At 35.9% G+C, this 19,067-nt stretch overlaps 1 protein-coding gene across 1 annotated transcript in view; it reads right to left on the bottom strand.

Moving 5' to 3' along the window:
• Nucleotides 1-18,921, bottom strand: part of CCDC39 (coiled-coil domain 39 molecular ruler complex subunit) — a 46,607-nt gene extending 27,686 nt beyond the window's left edge. The window contains exons 1-9 of the mRNA XM_030862884.2: nt 18,822-18,921; nt 12,577-12,696; nt 10,765-10,911; nt 9,452-9,610; nt 8,596-8,688; nt 8,192-8,320; nt 5,205-5,396; nt 2,505-2,608; nt 2,048-2,180 (exon numbers count right to left, since the gene is read on the bottom strand). Coding sequence (XP_030718744.1) covers nt 2,048-2,180; nt 2,505-2,608; nt 5,205-5,396; nt 8,192-8,320; nt 8,596-8,688; nt 9,452-9,610; nt 10,765-10,911; nt 12,577-12,696; nt 18,822-18,911 — 1,167 coding nt within the window. The 5' untranslated portion in view covers nt 18,912-18,921. The remainder of the gene's footprint in view (nt 1-2,047; nt 2,181-2,504; nt 2,609-5,204; nt 5,397-8,191; nt 8,321-8,595; nt 8,689-9,451; nt 9,611-10,764; nt 10,912-12,576; nt 12,697-18,821) is intronic.
• Nucleotides 18,922-19,067: the final 146 nt, after the last annotated feature.

The raw sequence follows: 19,067 nt of genomic DNA, 5'->3' as shown, positions 1-19,067 counted from the left end.
CTTATAAAATGCATTCTTTTTCATATAATAGACAATTTTCACTGGGTTTAAGACCTTCTGAGACTGCTTGGCAGAGTTTTAAAGTCAGTGCTTGGTGGTGAATAACACAGAAAAATAGATAGAGTTGAGATTTTTTTTCAAACAAACAAAAAACCCCAATAACTACAAAAAACGAGATTATGAACCCAGCCCTGCTACAGCACAATCAGTACACATGCTGCCAATCTTATTGTTTCCTAATTCAGCTAATTATGTCTTCAGAAGGTGTATTTCATACAAACTTCACAGTATTTACAGACTTCTAGTAAGTTCTAATACTATCCCGTTCCATGTACTACAGAAAATCATGCTCTTAGGGGCAAAAAAAATCCACAACTTTCTTTTTTTAATAATGTTGTATGATTTGGACTCAAATACCACTCAAGTCAAGACTGTTGCATGACTTCACTACTCAGGAATTTTAAACATACAACAGCACACTGAGGAAGCTGGATTCTATCCAAATATAAATGCAACCATACTTGATATAAGCCTCAGCAAATGGGGGATTTTACCACCACCTTCAGCTACCCGTCCTCTTCCCCCATCAAAAAAAAGAGTAAGGGCTTCCCTGGTGGCGCAGTGGTTGAGAGTCCGCCTGCCGATGCAGGGGACACGTATTCGTGCCCCGGTCTGGGAAGATCCCACATGCCGCGGAGCAGCTGGGCCCGTGAGCCATGGCTGCTGAGCCTGCGCGTCCAGAGCCTGTGCTCCTCAACGGGAGAGGCCACAACAGTGAGAGGCCCGCGTACCGCAAAAAAAAAAAAAAAGAGTAAAAGCAGAAAGTAGTGCCTACAGTGATAGGTCACACAAATAATTTTGAAGTTTTCAAAGAGGGAACGGTGAACCAGCCTTTTCCAGTTCCTTAAAAATCGGCTTTAATTCTACCAGAATGCCAAAGAGGTTAAGGTAGAAGGGGTATGCCAGTGAAGTTAGTAAAAGTGTTAGCATTTAAAAGTCTGTTTACCAATAAATGGTGCCAGCCTGGAAGAGGTTAAAGAGATAGCAGATGATGAAGAAATACATGCAATGAACGTAGACCACTGGGGGGAACTTGATCACAAACAAAAAAGATGATAATCAGGTGGAAATAAGTTGTAAAACACGGGCATTTTTCAAGATGCATTTGCAATGTAAGAACATATATACAAGGACTTCCCTGGTGGCACAGTGGTTAAGAATCCACCTGCCAGTTCAGGGACACATGGGGTTTGATCCCTGGTCCGGGAAGATCCCACATGCTGCGGAGCAACTAAGCCTGTGTGCCACAACTACTGAGCCTGTGCTCTAGAGCCCGTGAGCCACAACTACTGAAGCCCATGTGCCTAGAGCCCGTGCTCCACAGCAAGAGAAGCCACTGCAATGAGAAACCCGAGCACCGCAACGAAGAGTAGCCCCTGCTCGCAGCAACTAGAGAAAGCCTGCACGCAGCAACAAAGACCCAGTGCAGCCAAAAAAAAAGTATAGGAATGGCAAACAGGGACAGAGACACAGTAGGCATTGAGAAGACATGGAATTTAAGATAGAAGGGCTATACCTCTAAAAGAAGACACAGTTAAATGCTGAAAGTGAAGCAAATGGAGAATTAGGAGCTGAAGATAAAAAGAGGTCCAACAACTTAACAATCTAATTACAAATGCAATCACCCCAGAAATCAGAGCCTCGTAAAAGACCTCCTTCTCCTCTGATCTCAAGAGTCTAATTTATTCACTATTGCTAAATTTGCTGTGATTTTTTCCTTTAATTTATTTATTTTTGGCTGCATTGGGTCTTTGTTGCAGTGTGCAGGCTTCTCATTGCGGTGGTTTCTCTTGCTGCGGAGCACCAGCTCTAGGCACGCAGGCTTCAGTAGTTGTGGCACACGGGTTTAGCTGCCCCACGGCACGTGGGATCTTCCCGGACCAGGGCTCGAACCCATGTCCCCTGAATTGGTAGGCGGATTCTTAACCACTATGCTACCAGGGAAGCCCTGCTGTGATTTTTTTTAAAAAAACGAAACTAAACTTACTTTCACACCTCTTTCTTCCTCCTTTAGCATGTCTTCCAAGTTGGTAGCTTTCTCCTCTACAGACGTAGTTTTCTCAGTTATCTGCTTTAATTTTTTTCTTACAATCTGATTATGATTTTTAATTTTGTGTAACCTATAGAGAATTTATAAGGAAAAAATAGAAAACATGTCTAAAAGATATTTAATGCAAACAAATAAGGAATAGTTTATCCTAAGATTTCTTCATATAACTTGAAAATTTCTTTTGCCATAAATCTTTTTATTATCAATGCGTATATAATAAGCCATAAAAATATTGTTCCTAAGCCTTTGTACTGAAAAACCCAGGAAAATTTTTTTAAGTTTAATAATTTAGTAGCTATAATTTTACAGTTATTTAACCAAAAAATCAAATATTCAATAATTTTTCTAGAAATAGTCAAAAACTATAAACATATTTAAATACCTTTTTTCTTACCTTGTTGTCTCTTCATTAATGTCCTTCTTTATTTTGGAAATATTTTTCCTCAGAGCTTCTAAATCACTAGAACTTCTATTCACAGTGGCTTTTAAAGTATCCAGCTATTTATTAGTTAACAGAGAGAAATTATATATTTACTCTACATCTTATAAATTAATATCATTTCTGAGAAGTTCTATTATGAACACATTAATTTCTAACTTACATCACAACCATAAACATAATAACCATGTTGCTGTAATACATATTTAACAATTTTTCTTTTTGATCTGATATTAAATTTTGAATAACTTGTAAATCCTGGCATATTATAGAGAACTACATATATGAGTTAAAAGTGCATAGAACAAAAGCTTCACAACATTGTATGTGGCAATGATTTCTTCAATATGACACCAGAGGCACAGGCAACAAAAGAAAAAGTAGACAAATTGGACTTCGTTAAATTAAAAACTTTTGTACAACAAAAACAATAACAGAGCAAAACGGCAACCCAAAGAATGGGAGAAAATATTTGCGAATTATATATCTGATAAGGGATTAATATCCAGAATATATAGAGAACTTCTAAAACTCAACAACAACAACAAAAACCCAGCCTGACTCAAAAATGGGCAAAGACCTTGAATAGATATTTCTCTAAAGAAGAGATGCAAAAGGCAAATAAGCACATGAAAAGACATGCAACATCATTAATCATTAGGGAAATGCAAATCAAAACTACAGTGAAATACTACCTCACACCAATTCATACAGCTACTATCAAAAAAACCCAAAATAACAAGTATGGACAAGGATGTGGAGAAATTGGAACACTTGTGCACTGTTAGTGGGAATGTAAAATGGTACAGCCACTGTGGAAAACAGTATGGCAGTTCCTCAAGAAATTAAAAATATAATTACCATGTGATCAGCAATTCTGAAATAATTGTTCACCCATGTTCACAGCAGCATTATTCATAATAGCTAAAACATGGAAGCAACCCAAGGCCATTGACAGATGAATGGATAAGCAAAATGTGGTATATACACACAATAGAATAGTATTCAGCCTTAAAAAGGAACAAAATTTTGACATATACTGTAACAGGGATGACCCTTAAGGACATTATGCTGAGTAAAATAAGTGAAATAGGCCAGTCACAAAAAGACAAATACTTTATGATTCCATTTATATGAGGCACTTAGAGTACTCAAACTCACAGAGACAGAATGTAGAATGGTGGTTTCCAGGGGCTGGGAGGAGGGGGAAATGGGAAATTATTGTTTAATGGGTACAGAGTTTCAGCTTTACAAGAAAAGAGTTATGAAGATGGGTGATGGTGATGGTTGTAAAACATTAGGAATGTATTTAATACCACTGTATACCTGAAAACAGTCAAGATGGTAAATGTGTGTTATATTACATGTATTTCACCACAATAAAAAAATTTTGAGGAAAAAGAAGTACTCTTATATGCTACAGCTTGTATGAACCTTGAAAGCATTGTGTAAGTAAAAGAATCATGACACAAAATGCACCATATTGTATGATGTCCAAAATAGGCAAATCATAGAGACAGAAAGTAGATCAGGAGTTGCCAGGGCCTGGTAGGAGGGGAGAAAGTAAGGTGATTGCTAATGGGTATGGGATTTCTTTTTGAAAGACAAAAATATTCTAAAATTAGTTAGTGGTAATGGTTTCACAACTCTGTGAAATACTAAAAACCATTGAATTGTACACTTCAAAAGGGTGTATTTGATATGTGAATTCTATCTCAATAAGCAAATTATAAATGAATGAATACCTGCATTCTTTTCTGTAATTGGTTTAAACTTAAAAATTGTTGAGAATGAGCTATTAGCAGTGACATTTAATTTATGCAAGAAATTCACTTATTTTACTTTTTCAAGATCTTAATAATTCTCTTCAGACAGAAAAAAAAATCTTTCCTTCTTTATCTTTACTATATTTATAAAGTATAACAACTTATAGAATAAAAAGCTCTGCAATATTCCAATTTCCCACCCAAATAGCAGTAACTTCAGATAACATGGCCTCAAGGCACAAATTTCATAAAGATCCCTTTATTCCTAACTAAGGGGATTGCTAACTCTCCCTATGGAATAATCTAGTTGGCATGTATGCTCAAAAAAAGAAAAGAACAAAGCAGGAGAATTTTATTCTCTCTTAGTCTGTTTAAAGACATTATACCACTACATTGTCCCACTACCACATTGAAATATTTTCCCTTAACAAGGTAAGAAACTGAACTTCAGCAGGTAGTTCCACCTAGAATTTGAGAGTTAAAACCACCATACACATGTAGCACTGGAAGGACACTTCAAGTTACCACCGATGTCAATAATTCATCTTCACATTTGCTCATTTGCCGGTTATCTTATAATTATGATTTCCAGCCTAGACCCTTCAGGAGCCTTTTGCCTTGGGTCACTTACAGAACACTATGTGTGACAGTCAAGTTGGTCACTGCACAACTCCAGAGGGAGCCCTTCACACCACCTGTGATGTGAATGACAGCCCCCTGTTGCCTTCATCCAAGCAAGGTCTCATTAGAGTATCCTAAAAGTGCCACAACATGAAGGGATGTAACAAAAAGAACTAGAAGACAGTTTCTTAATCAAAGGAAAGGCTTTATGCTTATTTGTATAGTAATTTGTTATAAACACACAAACCAGTCTTTTTAGTTGACATACCTCATCCTTCAGCTGAATTCTCTTAGTTTCATGACATTGATATTCCGTTCTACATTTTAAAACTTCACGATCAGCCACAGAAATTTTTTTCTCATACTCTGTGTTATTCCCAATCTCACTTTCCAAAAACTTGATCTTTTCCTTAACCAAATTTTCTTTTTCTCTTATTTCCTGTTTTATCTTTGCTAGTGCCTAGGATTTAAAATACATGTTAAATATATATTTAATATAACAAACAAAACTAAAACTAAAAGGAATTTAGTTTTTCTATAGCATTTATTTTACCAAAACTTAAGAAAATGTTTTTTAAAGACAGACTGATTTATATGAATAAAATAAAATATTAATATGCCACACACTAATATCTATAAGCTCATTTTTTAAAGATCTCTGTATTTTATTTCATCCATCTGGTACTTTGCTAAAGGGATGAGAAAAATGTCAATTTTTCATCAACAAAAGGTGACATGTAAAAAATATAACAGTATTGAATAGTTTTCACATGGAAAGTTGGATTTCAATGAAATTTTCCAAATATTTCACAAGACCAGTTTCTTTCATTTTTTGAGAATTTTATTTTTGTTATTGGTTTCTGTAGGAATGTCTTCACGCAGGCTTTTTGCTAGTCTTGGGGATACAAAATAACTAGAGTATATAACATAGTAACTGAGGTATGGACAAAGTATTAATACTATGGGAGCAAAGAGATAATGAAATCTACCCAAGAGAAATCATTAAAAGGCTTTACCTAAGAGCCTTCATTTGAACCGGGCCTAAAAAGATAAATGGGGGGCTTCCCTGGTGGCGCAGTGGTTGAGAGTCTGCCTGCCGATGCAGGGCACACAGGTTCGTGCCCCGGTCCGGGAAGATCCCACATGCCGCGGAGCAGCTAGGCCCATGAGCCATGGCCACTGAGCCCGCGTGTCCGGAGCCTGTGCTCCGCAACGGGAGAGGCCACAACAGTGAGAGGCCCATGTAGCGCAGAAAAAAAGATAAATGGGGATGCATAAATACTCTAACATGGTTAAGGTGCAGGGTGGGAGGGCGGGTATGGAATGGGGACATAATAAGAAAGGTTGGAGACAGATGATAGGGATTAGTCTGGAAAGGTAGAGGTTAAGGCCAAATGGTGAAGAATTCAATTTTTCAATTGCCATGTTAAAGAGGGTCAGCTTTTAAGCAACATGGAATAAAGATTTTAGAGCTGGGGAATAAAAAGATCATATGTGGTTTTCACGGGTGATTCTGATGGCAATATGTTAACTGAATTGGAGGGAGAAGGAAAATTTACCCTAAAATATATTTCTTCCAATTGTTCTGAAATAGGGTCCCATCAAACAACTAATCCCAGGAGACTGGGTCAGAGGAGAGTATGTGTTCTAAAATCAGTAAGTTTTAGAAATGCTGCATGTAATATTGTACATATTAGCATATTAAATCAATATATATCTGAGATTTACTGCATTTTAAAAAACATTTTAAATTTGTTTAATCTAGTATTCCCATCTATATAACAATTAACATTCTATAATTGTAACATTCCATCTATCTACTATGTTCATTCAATCTTAGGAGGTCAAAACTTCTTAAGTTTATATATGTCAAATGATTATTCTAGAATTTCTTGCCTTATATTAATTTTTCTACCACTTAATCAGATGTTTTAATTCCTACTTCAGCGTTCACATTTTTTAACAGGGCAATCTATTCACAGTTAAGTTTTCATACAGGTGATGCCACAGAAATCAGAAATACCACAAATTGAGAGCCAGCTGTTAAACACTTAGAAGCATCCCACTACCTATGGAACAGTTTCTTGTTTCCCTTCCTAGTCTTTTTCAATACATACAGCCAGGAAATGTCACCCCATAAATAAGGAACCACTGAGGATATGACCAGAGAGCTACAGGCTGTGGATTCCGCCAAATCAGCAGGCTGAGTCAATTTAGCTGCAGGGTTGTATGAGAATTTGATTATGGATCTGCAGTCTTAGATCTGACACATTTGATTTACACAGAGGAAGCAGTCAGGACTTGATGCTTGAAAGCAGTATGAAGCCAAGAAAGAGAAACCAACATCAGCATTAAGAAATAAGAGGAACTCATAGTTAACATTGGGTCTCCCAAGTCCCTCCTTAGGGAGGTGTAGGCCATTTTGTTGACAAAATGTTGATTACTTACAGAAGTTTAAAATAAAGAAATCACATTTTACATATAAGTTACATTTAACAAGTAAACCACATCCAGATATGGATGTGGTTCCAAACTCCCTGGGAGTTCCAAACTCCCAGTGACCTGAGCTGCTTGCCAATGCCTTTCCATGGAGTATATTCAGAATGGAAGTTCACCCATTTTCTCATCTGCCTTCTTTCCTCCTCAATTCCTTCTCCTTCCCAGCTTTCCATCATCTTCCCATTTTCACTCACTACTATTTTACCCCTTAATGATTTCCCAAAAAAGTTCTCCTAAATTACCTCTGAAAGTAGCAAAAGATAACACTAGGTCTGTGTTTAATCAGTGTGGTGTTCCTCCCCTTCTGAGCTTTCACCCCATCATGGGTATCTCAGTTTCAAAAGGGAAAATTTATTGCAGTCCTTCTTTTTTGGCTATCCATGAGGCTCCTTTCCCTACACCTTTGATTAGCACACAAATAGCACACATGCTAAATCCAAGGCACCTTGGACAACCATGTATAAGTCAGGGCATTTGTTTTACTGCAATAACATTATCTGTTGATCTTCTCTCGTCCCACATTTCAGAGATGTCAGGATCCAGTCTTCGGCATTATATCCATAAGTAAATAATCTTCATAAAATCTCATTTCTAAATGGATACAGGGTCAGCTTTGAAAAACATTTACCAAAACTACTGAATCCTGCTACAAAAGTGACTTTCAAATAACAGTGTGATTTACATTTGAAATGAATGAGTTAAATACAAAAGAGATAAATACAGCTGAACGTTGCAAGGACCAAACAACTACTTTACCAAGGCACAGTTATCAATGTCTCGATCTCTCTTCTGCATCTGTTCTATTGTGTTCTCCCACTGTTGAATGAGTTCTTGCCTTTCATTATGAATATTACGAAAATCTTGGGCTGCTTTATCCAATTCTAACTGTCAAATGAAGACCAAATAGTATTTCTGTGAATTTAAGTGCTTTTTAAACATCACTTTGACAACTAAGAAATAAAAGTCTTTACTATAGGGAGGGTGGGAGGGAGGGAGACGCAAGAGGGAAGAGATATGGGAACATATGTATATGTATAACTGATTCACTTTGTTATAAAGCAGAAACTAACACACCATTGTAAAGCAATTATACCCCAATAAAGATGTTAAAAAATAAATAAATAAAAACAAAACAAAACAAAAATCTTTACTAAACCAACCTGTGCACTTAGAGTCTCTGTGAGTTCATTGTCAAGTACCTTTCTTCTCTGATTACATTCCACAGTCAGTCTTTCTAATTGAAGGGTCAGTGCCTATGATGTAATTACATGCAAAAATATTCATAATTATCATTTTATTAACATAAAAGCTGTTAGCATATCTCACATTAAGTATTATATTATACATATACATATTTATTTGACATCTAAAATAACTACAAAATAATATATATATTCTTTATCTTCTAGACCCATAGTGCTGCAATGATAACCCAATTGTTTCTAAAAAGACTTTTAATACTTTTTAAAGTAAGTTAGAAAAAAGATTAAACAATAATTTTCCATTTAAAATTATTTTAACTAACATATGTGGTATTAATCTATTAGAAAATAGCATGTTTCATGATACTAAAATATTACCAGATTTAATTACAAGTAGATTTTTAAGTAACGGCTAAAATAATATATTAAATAATCAATAGCACTATAGTCTCAAATCAGCAAAAACTATCTGTAACATTCAAACTATTACACAAAAGAAGTTAAAATACTTATACATAGTTCTAGTACAAAACTTTCTTTTCTGAAATGCTTTTGAGAAACCTTCTCAATCAGGATTCTTAACCGGGAGTCCAGAGATCCCTAAATGGACAAAGGGCTTCAGAGGATCTGTAAAACTTGCAGCAAAATTTTGTGGATATTTGAGTATAGTCATTTATCTAGAGACAGGATAATTGGCTTTATTAGACCCAAAATGTTTAAGAACTACTTTAAAATTATAAGTACAATTTAGATTAAATGGTTGATATATTACAGATTCAGAGAAAATCTAACACTACAATTTATAATATCTCACCCTAATTTTATTATCATCTTGTCGTGCATACTTCTGAAGAGTGAGGGCATCATTATCTTTATGAGCCGATTCTTCCAGCCATGCCTCCAGTGCTTGCTGGTCCCAGTTCATCTGACATTTCAAATCATCCAGTTTTTGAGTAGTTTTAAATATGTAATTCTAATTTCCAAAGAGATGGGGCATGGGGAAATTACAAAACATTATTTACTGTACAAATTAAAATAAAACATGGGCTTCCCTGCTGGCTTCCCTGCTGGCGCTGGTTGAGAGTCCACCTGCCGATGCAGGGTACACGGGTTTGTGCCCCGGTCTGGGAAGATCCCACATGCCGCGGAGCGGCTGGGCCCGTGGGCCATGGCCGCTGGGCCTGCGCGTCGAGAGCCTGTGCTCCGCGGCGGGAGGGGCCACAGCAGTGAGAGGCCCGCTTACCGCAAAAAAAAAAAAGGCTTCAGGGTAGCTCCCCTAGAGCAATCTCATTAGTCACTCCACCAAAACTACCCCAAGCTGATACACAACCTTAATAAAAATAATGTACTTGATATGCTAACTCAAGCCCAAGACAAGTCCCCTTCAGCCCCATTTCCAATCAGAGGTCTTTCCTCTAAAAGACCTCTTATAGAGAAATTTTGGAAGCATGTCTAATTAAAATAAATATAGTAGTTAAGCAGATAAAAATATTTCTGTCAATGTATTCATTTAACAAATCTAGGTTCACAAGAAGAAAACAGATCAATATGCAAACACATACAAATTAATATGATATGTATGCATATGTATACATACATGTATACATATAGAGATACAGATATATACATTTCCATAAGTATATGCATATGTAAAGATAAGAATTGAATTTGGAAAGAGCTCCCAGCCAGGTAACTAAAAACTAAGAAAGAAAAAAATAGGTTACAGTAGTTTAATATTAGAATCACCAGCTGATAATATGAAAAGTAAAAATTTTAACTGAAAAATGAAATTCAAAATTACAAGTGACTTTTTTAATGTAGCTTTTAAAAATGTAGCACTTATAAATTATGCCTAGTGTGGTATATAACAGGCAGCCAGCATGGTACTTCGCACATAGTAAGGCTTAATGACTATTTTGGTAAATGAATATTGAGAAAATAAATGTAACATTCTATCACTGTTGATTCAAATTACAGCTCCACGTGAGTTTCATTGTCCAAAAAATGATGTAAGTGAATGTCAGGAAACTAAAGAATGCCTTTGCCGTATGGAAAAAAAAAAAAGTTTATTTGGTGAGGGAAGAAGGAACAATAGCACACAATTTTAAGTAACATTTCAACACATACTTCCTTATCACTTTTCTTTTCCCGTATTGAAGTTATCTCATTTTCCAGTCGTTGCATTTCTTCCTTCACTCGTCCCAGTTCTCTTTCAGCAATCATCTTAAAATGTTCTTCACTTTCAATCTCATGCTCCCTGGCTTTGCAAAGAGACTACAGAATAATATACAAGACAGAAAGACTTTTTAAATTTTAATATTATAAAATATTCATAATAATCCACTAGACAGAAAATAACAAAGTTCCCACAAAATGCTTAGATCAAGTACTATTAATTCCACTTCTCAGAAACCTACACCACATTAGACTTTGTGATTCAGTGTAGTCGGTGTTGCTTACTAGTTGTAAGAAGTCAGTTCATGGAATGTGCTAGGAAAAAATGTTGTCAGCAGTTTTCAGTTTTTATGTTGGTCTAAGGAAACTGCTGAAAACCAAAATTTATATACTAAGACTTTTAAAAGATATAATTCATTTATTTAAAAATAAAAAATGAAACTAATTAAAAATACTTAGGAAATGGTATGTTTATAAGAATTGATCACATATTCTAATTAACAGAGATAATTTTAAAGTAATTATGTAAACAGTGATGGTTATAAATATGCCCTAGAGTATATTAATATACAGTGATGACTTGGTGTTAAGTTTTACTTAATAAAATCGTATTTGTTGACTACTGATCTTGTAGGGCTTCAAAGTTATCACCATATGTATTATTTTTACATTATTAAGGCTGTTAGTGTTGAAGGAAGTTTACTGTCTTTTGTCTCTATTGTCCTACTTAATTGAGGTTTGGCTATAATGAAATACACCTACAGAAAATCTCTGTTTCTCAATTCCCCAACTCAGTGGTTTAACAACTTGAAGAAAAGATGTTGTTCCAAACTGCTTATTAGTTACTAAATCACAACAGGATACAAAAATCTTGAGATTGTTTTTAGAAGTTCATTAAATTTATAACTTTCTAATAAGACTTGTAAAAACCCATAAAACAGTTACTTACCTATATTAAGTATAAATTAGTATTAAAAACATGACTTTTTTCATTTTTAAGAATTACATACTTCTTCAAAGGAAAGTTGATGCATTTTTTGAAAAATTGTTTCAGATGGAAGTTAGTAAACTCTCCAATGCTGATTTACAGAGCTTTCTGATTTCCTGGGCATCATCAGGGAAAGAGATTCTACACATGAATAGATGGTCCATAAAACAGATGTTTACTTAATTAATCACTCTAAGTTTTAGTTTTTATTATTTGTGTTAATATTTCTAAAATGCGTTGTACTGTTCCCAGTTACCTTAGTTTCCTGAATATAATTTAACTTTTCTATTACCTCAGAATCGTCATTATAAAATTCAATTCTTAAACTATGCTAAAATACCGTCGTGTCCTAAGGGCTACTGAAGTGTGTGGACTATTTACCTCCACTCAAAATGGCTCCAGGGGGTTGTGCTGAAAAATTTAAAAGTAGACAGAAACTCTATTATGTGTTTTATTAGGTCTGCTTCCACTTAACGCCATAGTTTCTCACTGCCATCACTGTATCCTTCTCATATAATCAGCTGACTAATATATCAGACTGTTTGAATGAGGATTTCTGTTTTCAAATGAACTAATTATTCCTTGAATTTGGTGGCAGTAGAGTTCCTAAAAGTCTTTTTTCTACCTACTTTCAGGATCAAGGTTATGTTCATAATTATTGAGTTATATGAAGTTTCCTATAATATCTCTAAAATCAAATCATAGATGTAAATGCAATGTGAAATGTTCCATGACTACACATGATATAATCAATGTGAATTTCAACATTATTGTACCTGGGTAAATAAGAACTCTTGCTTAACATTTTTGAAGTGAGAAGTCATAGCATTAATTCGATCTTCATAGTCACGTAGCTGATCTTGAAAGCTTGACCTTTCATTCCGCAGCTTTGACAACTGTAAATAATAAATTCTATGATTAACCAAAGTCCTACTAAGTTTTTACCATATTAAAAGGATCTAAAATCAAAAGAAAATTAAATCCTCATTTACTTCACTTCTTGCAATATCCATTTAAACTTCTAAAATCTACTAATCTTTTAAATATTATAAAATAGCTCTGTGGGAAAATTAGCACTATATTAAAAGAGAATAGAAATCTCTCTCAGATTTACAGCGTTAGCAGGTCCACTGCTAAAATGCACTTTAATAAGATTCTATTCTGTAATTAAACCACAAGATAGCTAAAGTAGACAGAGCATAGCAACAAGATGTAACAAAAACACACAGCATGGAACATAAATTTGAAAAGTAGCTGTACACGCAGCATAATAGCTCATCCCTGAACTCCTATTCAAAACCAACAAACTTAGGCTAAGCTTAACAGAACAGAACAACTAACTCTCACATGCTTAAAACCTGTTTCTTAATAAATTTTGTGTGTCTTTTGAATAAGAACCCTGAGTAGAAACAAAACATTGTAAATGCAAGCAAACAAACCTTTAGGAAATTATAACACACATTCTCAGGACCACTAGAGTATGTCACCCCCTCGAAGCAGTATAAAACTCAACAACAAAAAATATGCTTCCTTAGCGTTTGGAGCTGTGGTTCCGCATGTTGGGGCTACAATCCAGGAGGTACACAACACCATCCACTAAAACGCAGAAGAAATATTTGAATTTTTAACGAAGGAAGAAAGAAAATAAATACTAATTTACTCATTTGTTATGTCCTATATTTTATTAAACTTACTAAGTACAGTTGACCCTTGAATAACCTGGGTTTGAACTGTGGTTTCACTTATATGGGGATTTTTTTTCAATAAATATAGTACCTATATTTTCATTTTACAGATCTTTAAGTGTGGGGAAAAGTTTGTGTTTGCTTAGAGATCACAATATGGGGAATCAAAAGAACTAAGGTTTGATTCCTGATTCTATCCAAACTGTTTCAGCTTCCTGACCTTGGGTGAATCATTTATCAATTCCCTGTTTTTGAGACAGAGATAACAGTACTCAAATTTTCCACTGCCGGGGGCAGGGGGGCAGGTAGCACCCCCTAACCCTCACACTGTTCAAGGTCAACTGCAATAATAAATATGTATTTTTTGCTGTTTATTTCATTAATTTAAGTTTTTATTTTAATTCCCTTTTTTTTACTTTATTGTTCTTTTTCTTTGGTTTGTTTTGTTTTTGCGGTATGCGGGCCTCTCACTGCCATGGCCTCTCCCGTTGCAGAGCACAGGCTCTGGACGCGCAGGCTCAGCGGCCATGGCTTTCGGGTCCAGCTGCTCCGCGGCATGTGGGATCCTCCCGGACCAGGGCATGAACCCGTGCCCCCCGCATCGGCAGGTGGACTCTCAACCACTGCGCCACCAGGGAAGCCCTATTGTTCTTTTTTAAAACTTATTAAGAGGAGTTCTTAGTTTCTTTACTTTTTGTCTTACTGATTTTTATGACCTAAATATTTGTCACCCCCAAATTCATATATTGAAACCCTAATCCCCAATGTGATATTATCTGGAGGTGGAGCCCTTGGGAGGTAAGTAGGTTTAAACTATGACATGAGGGTAGCACCCTCATGATGGGATTAGTGTCCTTAGAAGAAGAGGAAGAGAGACCAGAGCTCACTCTCTCTCTTAGCCATGTGAGAACAGAGCCAGAAGGCAGCCATCTACAAGCCAAAAAGAGGGCTCTCATAGGTACTCAGCTGTGATGGCACCCTGATCCTGACTTCTAGCCTTCATAACTGTGAGAAATAAACGTCTGTTTTTTAAGTCACTCAGTCTATGTTACTCTGGTGTAGTAACCCAGGCTAAGACACTGATCTAAAATAAAGGCAGTTAAGGCTATAAGTTTTCTCTAAGATTTTTGCCATTTCCCGTGGGTGTGGGTATGAAGCAGTCCCCTTTTACTGTTCTCTAAAAGGTGATTTTTTTCCTTTCAATTTCTCTTTGATATAAATCTACCCAGAAATATATTTCTGAGAAACTCACCTAAGTATCAATATTTAAGATGGGTCTCTTAGTCAGCTCAGGCTGCCATAACAAAATATCATAGACTGGGTGGCTAAAACATGGAAATTTATTTCTCACAGTTCTGGAGGCTAGGAGGTCCAAAATCAAGGTGCCAGACAATTCCGTTCCAGTGAAATTTCTCTTCCTGACTTGCAGATGGCTGCCTTCTCAGAGTCCTCATATGACAGAAAGAGCCCTGGTCTCTCTTCCTCTTCTCATAAGGACAGTAATCCCATGCTCTCCCTTCCCCGCCATCATGACCTCATGTAAACCTAATTACCTCCCAAAGGCCCCACCTCTAAATACCATCACACGGTGGGGGGGGAGGCGTTTGCGGTGGGTGAGTAGGGCTTCAACATATGAATGGGGCAGGGGTGGGGGGGGTGGGGAAGGCACGCAAGTATTCAGTTCCTAACAATGGCAGATAATTTTTTTAATTGTTTATTATAAATTCTATTGGCTTATGATCAGAAAATGTGACCTAAAAATTTTCCATCACTCATTTTTAAATTGTTATAAAATATATATAACATAAAATTTACCATTTTAACCCTTTCTCAGTGTCCGTTAAGTACAGTGGCATTATGTATATCCACGTGTTGTGCAACCATCACCACCATCAATTTCCAGAAATCTTTTATCTTCCCAAACTGAAACTCTGTACCTATTAAATACCAACTCCCCATTCCCCTTACCCCCAGCCCCTGGAAATCACCATTCTACTTTGTGTCTCTACAAATTTGACTACTCTAGGTTATCTCATATAAGTGGAACCATACAGTATGTCCTTTTGTGTCCAGCTTATTTCACTTAGCCTACTGTATTTAAGGTTGATCACTCATTTTCAGGTTTTTGTTCTGGTCTAGTACATAATCTACCTTTGTAAATGCTTTATGAACATATTCTACTTAAGGGATATATGTTCTCTATGTTCTTATTTTTGTTGTATTAGTCATATCTTTTATATCTTTATTTTTGTCTATTAGAGTTGTCTAATTCTGAGGAAGTAAATATTGAAGTATCTCACTACATATTTTTGTCAAGGCCTACTTGCATTTATAAAAGCTTTTACTTTTACATATTTAGCTGTTGTGTTGTTTGGTGCTTTATCACTTTTATTTTCTTCATCAATTATGATTTTTATCATTGCATAATGAACCCAGAGCAAAAGCATCTGCTTTTTAAATGAAAGCATAATGATTAACTCACCACAACTTGATAATTCCTTCCCCATAGAGTTCCCAAACAACATTTTATTGCCTCTTTCTTCAATATAAAAGGACATGCAAGGACCACCAGATATATATTGAAAACTTACATAATGTGAGGGACATCAAGATAAACAAACAAAAAGATCCCAAAGAAAACAGATAATTCAGGACACAAAAGACAAGAACTAAACACACACACACAGACACATACACACTCAGAGATTGTAAATGATAATGTACTCCTAAAACACGACCATGTGATACAAAAAAGCAATAAGCAAATAACCTGAAAATTAAAAATATGATTGATACAGTTGCCAAAATTAAAATTTCTATGTAAAGATGAAATAAAACCCTAAAAGCTTCCAGAGATTAAAAAAGTAAGCTACAAAGAAATGAAAATCATTTTAATATCAGATTACTCACCAACAACACTGCTGGAAGATAATAGGGCAATACTTTCCAGATTCTGTGGAAAAATTATTTTTATTCTAGGATCTTCTACCCAGCCAAATGACCATCATATGTGAAGATAATCACAGTGTTTACCTCCCATAGACCCTTCTTAGGGAGACACAAGAAAGTATTTCATTAAAATAAGAGAATAATAATCTGAGAAAAAAGAAGCTATGTGATGTAGGAAATAGAGCGTCAACCCAATAAAGGAAAGGGAATTCTCAAGTTAACAGCTGGGAAATAGGTCTGTGGGAAAATAGTCCATACTGGGAAACACAGGACTCCAGGAGGAAGGAGTAGGGGGAGAGAGAAAGTATCTTGAAGATCTGATACTACGATTTAAGGACTATAAATGTAAAGTTGGCAATGCAAGGAACCAGACTGGCAGCCAGGGATGTGAGGAATTGAAAGCACAGTACTGTGGGTCCTTCTTGAAACCCACACATGGATAGTACCCAACCAGTCAAAAGATGAATCAAAGTGAAAAATTCAAAAAAAGGTAAACATAGTAAAAGTGGCTGCATGAACAACCATTAAATCATTTTAAATATAAGACTAAACACTTGCAGTAAATTAAGGGCACTGAATAGAATGAAAATAAAATAAACCTTGATATTATAAAAATAATAAAACCACTATTTTTAATGGGGAAAAGAAGGTGGCAGGAAGGGTAAGAGAGCTAATTTCTTCATTTCAAAGATGAGAAATGAAAGATCAGGAAGTCAACCCATACTGTCTACAAATGAAGCAAAGAAGTTTTTTAAAAACAATTAATTTAACCATTTAGTTTTTCTTAATGTTAAAGAAATCTTTAGCAACCATTATCTCTTATAACCAAGTAATACTCACTGAAATTCAACAATTCCGTTCATTTTCTCCTTTTAAACACAAGTAAAATTAAATTTAAATTTCTATGTTAAAAGCAGCACATGTAATAGGATCCCAGTTTTATAATACTCCTGTCTTTTCTATCTGTATACCTGTAGACCATGATGTCTGGGATATTTGTTTAAAGCCATGATAGCCACTTCTACGGTCAACAGTGAGTACTTTGGGGAGGGAATATCTTGAATTTTTTATTTTATACCCTTCTCTTCTGTTTGAATATCTTAAACTTTCAAGAGTTGCTTTTTTAATATTGGAGTTTATTCAGGTGAAGTGATTATGGCCCTCATTATTCTTTTTATTGCTCTTTAATATTTTTTTAAATAGCTAATACAAGTAATATGTATATAAAGTCCTGTGAGACAAATATTATGGCAATAATACCAAAAACTAACGTTTGAATGGAACTTAACCTATATTAAAGTCCTTAGAGCTGTGTAACAACCCTGTGAGATAATTATTTTACTAATCTCCAGTTTACAGAAGAAGAAATGGACTCAGTGCTCGTAAGCAGGATCAGAACCCAAGACTGGATACTTATTATTAGTCCTCAGTACTCAGTGCTAGATCTCTTATATTTCCTAATGCTGCCCTTCACTTAAAACAAAAAACAAAATCTGAAGCCATCTACATTAGATATAAGTAAATAAGTCAGAAGAGTTTGAAAAACATATTTTCAAAAAACAAAGTGGAGGATTTTCATTTTCATTTCTCAGAGGAACCTTCTCTTCCATTCTCTAAAGTAGTGTAAACATCATCGGTCTTCTTGGACCCTCTTCCACACAACACATTGCCATGTGATGGAACTTTAGACTGACTGCTAACTGATTTTCAAAGTTTCCTGAGCTGGTTGCAATTTTATTTTTAACAACTACCATGCACTGTTGCAAGCTGGTGTAAAATACTCCTTACAAAAATATTTTATATATTTCTGTGACAACTTAATCCTCACTTTGAAAAGCTGTAAATTGCACATTATACGTACTTACTAGAACATCCCTCTTAAAAACATTTCTTCGAGTCACTTTAAACATCATAGGCAGTAACTCAAAAAGAAATGTCAACCATAACATGTTTTGTTTACAAACATCCGCAAATAACTGTCGCTACGCAAACCTCAGAAGTCCCTTTGCAAACTGCGCTCAATTCTGAGGAAGGAAAAGGCGGGCGCGAGAACCAGCCTTTCCTCTACTGCTCAGGAGGCTAGAAATGAGTGCAAGGGGTGGAAGAGGAGGAGGGAGTAAAGTTTCAAGCTTTATAGTTGTGAATATCTATTATAGTTTCAGTTTGATTGATTGATTGATTGATTGATTGATTTTAATGCTTTAGCAAGTACCGAAAAGGGCTAGCAGGTGAGGGAAGAAGGAGATGCTGCCGGAGAGAGGTAGACCGAGAAGAGATGGGATTAGGGAAAGAACGGAGAGAAATAAAAGGGTTGGGGTATTTCTGCCAACTAGAAAACGTCCCCCAACAGACCCCTTCTTCCCCCGCCTTCTTCACCTGATCCTTACCAGATCTTCCAGTATCTTGTTCTCCTCGTTCGCCACCGGGATGGCGAACCCTTCCTCCCAATTCAGCTCCGCCAGGAATTCACTACTCATGATGACAAACAGATAGGGGACCTCAGAAAAGGTGCAGAGGTAAGATCCACCTTCTCGTATCGCCCGTGAGCGGCACCTAAGGCAACCCAAGGAACTCGCAAAGCTCCGGGGTAGTTGCTACTGGAGCTCTAGCAACCGTTTCGCGCCCTTAGTTAC

This window comes from Globicephala melas, chromosome 4, assembly GCF_963455315.2.
Source record: "Globicephala melas chromosome 4, mGloMel1.2, whole genome shotgun sequence".
Lineage (NCBI taxonomy): Eukaryota > Metazoa > Chordata > Mammalia > Artiodactyla > Delphinidae > Globicephala > Globicephala melas.
The sequence above is the reverse complement of the archived record's forward strand: the minus strand, read 5'-3'. Positions and strand labels throughout refer to the sequence as shown.